Here is a 7,457-nt window from a genome sequence, read left to right on the forward strand (position 1 = left end):
CAAGCAACATCGCTCTGAAAAGACGGGGCACGAAGAGGAAGAGGGGCTCTGAGCCAAGCACTGGGAGCAAGTGCAAGGCTCCCGCAGCCCGGGCTGGGGCAGAAAGTTGTTGAGGGACAGATCGTTTGGGGATCTGTCCCAGGGGGAGGGACAGATCGTTTGGGGATCTGTCCCAGGGGGAGGGACAGATTGTTTGGGGATCTGTCCCAGGGGGAGGGGCAGATCGTTTGGGGATCTGTCCCAGGGGGAGGGATAGATCGTTTGGGGATCTATCCCAATCTGAGGGAGGGAGGGTGTTGATGTAGATGTAGATATTGATGACCGTTTTCTTCTGGTTATCAATTAAAAGATTTTATTCCATAACCTGTCTGTGTCTGCATGGAATGGGGAGGGAGTGCAGGGCGGCAGCGGGAAATGGTCCCAAGCAGATCCGCCAAGGCCCAAAGGGCTCCAAGGGCACCCAAAGGGCACTCCAGGCCTGAGTCTGCGCCGGAGGTGCAGGCATTCATGGAAGGTCCCCTTCCCCTGGGGAAGCAGCCCTTTGGCGTGGGAGCCAGGACAGAGGGGTCCGTGCAGGACTCATGCACACGGCCCCACACCGAAAACAACCCTCAGCACAGCCTGGGCACCGTCCTCCCACTCTGGGGCTTTAGAAGACTGCTCCCGCTGCTCCCAGTGACCTCACCATGTCCCCAGTCATCCCACTTCAGCCCCAGACAGAGGTCGCCCAGGCTGCCCCGGGGCTGCATTGGGCAGGGGCGGTAAGGGAGAAGGAAGAATGTGCTGGGAACCATAATGCAGGGCCTCACAGAAGTCCAGGGAGACGACATCCGTAGATCTCTGGGAGGCAGCACTTGGAATGTATGGAGCTCTGTCGAGGGGTGGATGGCGAGCCACTCGGCAGTTGATGGGTCAGGATCAAAAGGCAGGTCGGGGATGGGGACACTGCTGAGGGCACTGCGGGGACACCGCGGGCCTCCTGAGCAGCAGCAGGATGGGGATGAGAGCTCCACGGGCAGCTTGAAGCTGCCTCCCAGTCACAGTCCCTGGCTCTCGTGGGGCATTCAACTACCCTGAGAGCAGCTGGAAAAGCAACACAACCAAGCCCAAACAGTCCCGGAGGTTCCTAGAAAGCAGTGGTGACAGCTTCCTGACCCAAGAGGGTGATGCCTCTCACAAGCAATGCTGTGCTGCTGCACCTCATACTAACACACAGGAAAGGCCTTGTTGGAGAGGGGAGGGTAAGGGACATCCTTGGCTGTCGAGACCATGGGACTGTGGTCTTCTGAAATTCCAGGTATTGGGAAACACATAAATACCAGGAGACAGAGGAGCTAACTAAGAAGGATAAACTTTTATTCCAATGAAAGGGAGAGTTCACTGAACAAACCTCAGTGAGGCCAGTGTGAAGCCGTTCCACCTTGTTCTGTCACTGCAGTCCCTCGTAAATAGTCTCTCCTATCCAAGCCTTCTTGGTCCTCCCTGTTGTGTTGCAAAATTTGCAAGTTGATGCTGTGCCAGGTGGCAGCAGCCAAGGGCTGACCCGGGTGCAGGACCTTGCGCTTGAGGTCTGTTGTCGCTGGCTTTGTTCAGCCTGGAGGAGGCTGAGCTGAGATCTCATGGGGGGCTGCAACTTCCTGCCAAGGGGCAGCAGCGATTTCTGCTGCGTGTGACCAGGGACAGGACCCCAGGGAACGGCTGGAGCTGTGTCGGGGGAGGGTTAGATTGGATATTAGGAAAAGCTTCTTCCCCCAGAGGGTGATCGGCCACTGGAACAGGCTCCCCAGGGCAGTGGTCTTGGCCCCAAGGCTGCCAGAGCTCAAGGAGCGTTTGGACAACGCTCTCAGGCACGTGGTGGGGTTGCTGGGCTGTCCTGTGCAAGGCCGGGAGTTGGACTGGATGATTCTTGTGGGTCCCTTCCAGCTCAGGATATTCTGTGATCCTAACTCTTTGGTTAACCCTTTGTCTCCCCATGAAGAGCTGGCAAAGCTGTTGGGGGTGGGGCAGAACAAGGGAAGCTGCCTCTATGACATTGTTGCTGCCTCTATGACATTGTTGCTGCCTCTATGACACTGTTGCTGCCTCTATGACATGACAATGGGAACCCCAACATTCCGTCCCTGGAGACGCGCCAAGAGGAGCGTCCAGACCCGGGTCCAGTCAACAGACCGGAGCGGCCGCCGAAGCTGACTGAGCATGGCCCTGTCAGCTCTGTGGCAGCGTTGTGTGAGCTGGAGCTCAGCCATAGCCCAGCTCCTGCAGCCATTGGTCTCTCGCGGAACCTCCTGCCCCACAGGTGAGGACAGACCCTGAGCCCGAAAGCCCCCGGACGCACGGCGGGGACAGTCACAGCCCTTGCTCCCCTGCCCCTTGCCCTCCTCCTCCTCAGTCCTCTGAGCGCCCGACACCCCCCGACTGGCATGTGACCTCCAGCATTTGCCCTTTCTCGCAGGATCAGCCAACCTCGGCCAACAGCCTGGGCAGAAGCAGCAGCCCTTGCCAGCTCCCTCTGCCCCAGCAGCAGGTATGGCAGTCCCATCTGCCTTGGCCCCTCGGCATTCCCTGCCCCCCAGCCCCTCCAGCCTCCAGGCCTGCCCTGGCTCCTCCAGCCCTGCCGGCACCTCCAGCAGCCACAGCACCCCTGTCCCCCTGCCAGCTGGGGCACCTTGGCTCAGCACGGCACGGCCAGCAGCCCTGGCATTGCCTGGGCCACCTCTGTTGAGGCAAGATCGTTTAGAGGATCTTGGGGCCGTCGCTGCCATTTTGCCGTCCCCTGTGCAACCCCAGGGCTGTGGCACAGCAGCTCACCCCGCAGGGATGGTCCCTCACTCGAGCTCCCACTCAGTCTGTGTTCTGGGCTGGCTCAGCGGGTGCCCCAGGAGACTCTCCCAGCCCCGAGCCTCGCCCCCAGTCTGCCTTCTCCCCTGTGCACGTGTGCCAATGGCTCCGGGCAGTGACTGCTCCAACCCCCACCCGTATCTTCTGCTCGGCAGGGACACGGACTCAGCTGCCTCCACCAGCCCCCTTGGCAAGCAGCCATGGCATTGCTCGTCCATCAGGCAATGCCCTGGGGGGGGCCCGGGGCTGCAGGAAGCCCCTGGCCCCAGTCCCACCAGTGCGGGACACGCAGCACGGCTCAGCCAACCCCTCAGGGACGCCCCTGGGCAGTGGCAGCCCTTCAGACACCAGCGTCCCCATGGATTTGGACACCACCCCAGGTCTTGACATCAGCGACGTCAGCATGGATGAGGACAGCCCGTCAGGCCGTGACCTCTCCTTGGCCAGCGACGTCTCCATGGACGAGGACAGCCCGTCAGGCCGTGACCTCTCCTTGGCCAGCGACGTCTCCATGGACGAGGACAGCCCGTCAGGCCGTGACCTCTCCTTGGCCAGCGACGTCTCCATGGACGAGGACAGCCCGTCAGGCCGTGACCTCTCGCTGGCCACTGACGACCCCATGGATGGTGGCTCCTCCCCAGGCAGTGATCACGTTACGAGCTGTGACATCTCGCTGAGCAGCGATGTCCCCATGGATGAGGACACCTTCCCGAGGGGTGACATCTCCCTGCCCAGTCACGGCACTGCCAGCCACCCAGGCCCACTCCACGGCCAAGCCATCGGGGCCCCTGGGGTGACTCCAGCCAGCGAGACTGTGCTGCGTGGCAAGGTCCTGCTGGAAGGGACTCGGAGCCACTTGGATTGCTCCCAGGGAGCCGTGGGCACCAGCCGGGATGGTCACAGCAGCGTCCCCATGCCCACGGACCATGCTGGCACCAGTGGCACCAGCCCCCAGCCCAAGAACGCCTCGCTCTGCCCACCCAAGAAGATGCCGCCCACTGACCGCAGTGTCCCCAAGCCTTCCAGAGCCGTCCTGAGCACGGGACACTGCAACGTGGGCGGCACCAAGCCTCAGGACCCTCAGCAGGGTGCGGGCACGGGTCTGCCACCGCCTCAGAGCAGCGTGTCACCAAGCAACATCGCTCTGAAAAGACGGGGCACGAAGAGGAAGAGGGGCTCTGAGCCAAGCACTGGGAGCAAGTGCAAGGCTCCCGCAGCCCGGGCTGGGGCAGAAAGTTGTTGAGGGACAGATCGTTTGGGGATCTGTCCCAGGGGGAGGGACAGATCGTTTGGGGATCTGTCCCAGGGGGAGGGACAGATCGTTTGGGGATCTGTCCCAGGGGGAGGGACAGATCGTTTGGGGATCTGTCCCAGGGGGAGGGGCAGATCGTTTGGGGATCTGTCCCAGGGGGAGGGATAGATCGTTTGGGGATCTATCCCAATCTGAGGGAGGGAGGGTGTTGATGTAGATGTAGATATTGATGACCGTTTTCTTCTGGTTATCAATTAAAAGATTTTATTCCATAACCTGTCTGTGTCTGCATGGAATGGGGAGGGAGTGCAGGGCGGCAGCGGGAAATGGTCCCAAGCAGATCCGCCAAGGCCCAAAGGGCTCCAAGGGCACCCAAAGGGCACTCCAGGCCTGAGTCTGCGCCGGAGGTGCAGGCATTCATGGAAGGTCCCCTTCCCCTGGGGAAGCAGCCCTTTGGCGTGGGAGCCAGGACAGAGGGGTCCGTGCAGGACTCATGCACACGGCCCCACACCGAAAACAACCCTCAGCACAGCCTGGGCACCGTCCTCCCACTCTGGGGCTTTAGAAGACTGCTCCCGCTGCTCCCAGTGACCTCACCATGTCCCCAGTCATCCCACTTCAGCCCCAGACAGAGGTCGCCCAGGCTGCCCCGGGGCTGCATTGGGCAGGGGCGGTAAGGGAGAAGGAAGAATGTGCTGGGAACCATAATGCAGGGCCTCACAGAAGTCCAGGGAGACGACATCCGTAGATCTCTGGGAGGCAGCACTTGGAATGTATGGAGCTCTGTCGAGGGGTGGATGGCGAGCCACTCGGCAGTTGATGGGTCAGGATCAAAAGGCAGGTCGGGGATGGGGACACTGCTGAGGGCACTGCGGGGACACCGCGGGCCTCCTGAGCAGCAGCAGGATGGGGATGAGAGCTCCACGGGCAGCTTGAAGCTGCCTCCCAGTCACAGTCCCTGGCTCTCGTGGGGCATTCAACTACCCTGAGAGCAGCTGGAAAAGCAACACAACCAAGCACAAACAGTCCCGGAGGTTCCTAGAAAGCAGTGGCGACAGCTTCCCGACCCAAGAGGGTGATGCCTCTCACAAGCAATGCTGTGCTGCTCCACCTCATACTAACACACAGGAAAGGCCTTGTTGGAGAGGGGAGGGTAAGGGACATCCTTGGCTGTCGAGACCATGGGACTGTGGTCTTCTGAAATTCCAGGTATTGGGAAACACATAAATACCAGGAGACAGAGGAGCTAACTAAGAAGGATAAACTTTTATTCCAATGAAAGGGAGAGTTCACTGAACAAACCTCAGTGAGGCCAGTGTGAAGCCGTTCCACCTTGTTCTGTCACTGCAGTCCCTCGTAAATAGTCTCTCCTATCCAAGCCTTCTTGGTCCTCCCTGTTGTGTTGCAAAATTTGCAAGTTGATGCTGTGCCAGGTGGCAGCAGCCAAGGGCTGACCCGGGTGCAGGACCTTGCGCTTGAGGTCTGTTGTCGCTGGCTTTGTTCAGCCTGGAGGAGGCTGAGCTGAGATCTCATGGGGGGCTGCAACTTCCTGCCAAGGGGCAGCAGCGATTTCTGCTGCGTGTGACCAGGGACAGGACCCCAGGGAACGGCTGGAGCTGTGTCGGGGGAGGGTTAGATTGGATATTAGGAAAAGCTTCTTCCCCCAGAGGGTGATCGGCCACTGGAACAGGCTCCCCAGGGCAGTGGTCTTGGCCCCAAGGCTGCCAGAGCTCAAGGAGCGTTTGGACAACGCTCTCAGGCACGTGGTGGGGTTGCTGGGCTGTCCTGTGCAAGGCCGGGAGTTGGACTGGATGATTCTTGTGGGTCCCTTCCAGCTCAGGATATTCTGTGATCCTAACTCTTTGGTTAACCCTTTGTCTCCCCATGAAGAGCTGGCAAAGCTGTTGGGGGTGGGGCAGAACAAGGGAAGCTGCCTCTATGACATTGTTGCTGCCTCTATGACATTGTTGCTGCCTCTATGACACTGTTGCTGCCTCTATGACATGACAATGGGAACCCCAACATTCCGTCCCTGGAGACGCGCCAAGAGGAGCGTCCAGACCCGGGTCCAGTCAACAGACCGGAGCGGCCGCCGAAGCTGACTGAGCATGGCCCTGTCAGCTCTGTGGCAGCGTTGTGTGAGCTGGAGCTCAGCCATAGCCCAGCTCCTGCAGCCATTGGTCTCTCCCGGAACCTCCTGCCCCACAGGTGAGGACAGACCCTGAGCCCGAAAGCCCCCGGACGCACGGCGGGGACATTCACAGCCCTTGCTCCCCTGCCCCTTGCCCTCCTCCTCCTCAGTCCTCTGAGCGCCCGACACCCCCCGACTGGCATGTGACCTCCAGCATTTGCCCTTTCTCGCAGGATCAGCCAACCTCGGCCAACAGCCTGGGCAGAAGCAGCAGCCCTTGCCAGCTCCCTCTGCCCCAGCAGCAGGTATGGCAGTCCCATCTGCCTTGGCCCCTCGGCATTCCCTGCCCCCCAGCCCCTCCAGCCTCCAGGCCTGCCCTGGCTCCTCCAGCCCTGCCGGCACCTCCAGCAGCCACAGCACCCCTGTCCCCCTGCCAGCTGGGGCACCTTGGCTCAGCACGGCACGGCCAGCAGCCCTGGCATTGCCTGGGCCACCTCTGTTGAGGCAAGATCGTTTAGAGGATCTTGGGGCCGTCGCTGCCATTTTGCCGTCCCCTGTGCAACCCCAGGGCTGTGGCACAGCAGCTCACCCCGCAGGGATGGTCCCTCACTCGAGCTCCCACTCAGTCTGTGTTCTGGGCTGGCTCAGCGGGTGCCCCAGGAGACTCTCCCAGCCCCGAGCCTCGCCCCCAGTCTGCCTTCTCCCCTGTGCACGTGTGCCAATGGCTCCGGGCAGTGACTGCTCCAACCCCCACCCGTATCTTCTGCTCGGCAGGGACACGGCCTCAGCTGCCTCCACCAGCCCCCTTGGCAAGCAGCCATGGCATTGCTCGTCCATCAGGCAATGCCCTGGGGGGGGCCCGGGGCTGCAGGAAGCCCCTGGCCCCAGTCCCACCAGTGCGGGACACGCAGCACGGCTCAGCCAACCCCTCAGGGACGCCCCTGGGCAGTGGCAGCCCTTCAGACACCAGCGTCCCCATGGATTTGGACACCACCCCAGGTCTTGACATCAGTCTGGGCAGTGATGTCACCATGGACGAGGACAGCCCGTCAGGCCGTGACCTCTCGCTGGCCAGCGACGTCAGCATGGATGAGGACAGCCCGTCAGGCCGTGACCTCTCCTTGGCCAGCGACGTCTCCATGGACGAGGACAGCCCGTCAGGCCGTGACCTCTCCTTGGCCAGCGACGTCTCCATGGACGAGGACAGCCCGTCAGGCCGTGACCTCTCCTTGGCCA

The 7,457-nt window shown here is 61.3% G+C and overlaps 1 protein-coding gene across 1 annotated transcript; it reads left to right on the forward strand.

Moving 5' to 3' along the window:
- The first annotated feature begins 3,196 nt into the window (after positions 1–3,196).
- On the forward strand, positions 3,197–4,284 carry LOC108641916 (regulator of G-protein signaling 3-like). The gene has a single exon (XM_029959547.1). It carries the CDS (start codon positions 3,197–3,199, stop codon positions 4,079–4,081), a length of 885 nt encoding a protein of 294 aa, XP_029815407.1. The 3' UTR covers positions 4,082–4,284.
- Positions 4,285–7,457: the final 3,173 nt, after the last annotated feature.

Source organism: Manacus vitellinus, unplaced genomic scaffold, assembly GCF_001715985.3.
Source record: "Manacus vitellinus isolate BGI_N305 unplaced genomic scaffold, ASM171598v3 ctg7180002228415_pilon, whole genome shotgun sequence".
NCBI lineage: Eukaryota > Metazoa > Chordata > Aves > Passeriformes > Pipridae > Manacus > Manacus vitellinus.

Coding starts and splice junctions, on each gene's coding strand:
- LOC108641916 (XM_029959547.1), top strand. CDS start 3,197: ATGGATTTGGACACCACCCCAGGTCTTGACATCAGCGACGTCAGCATG.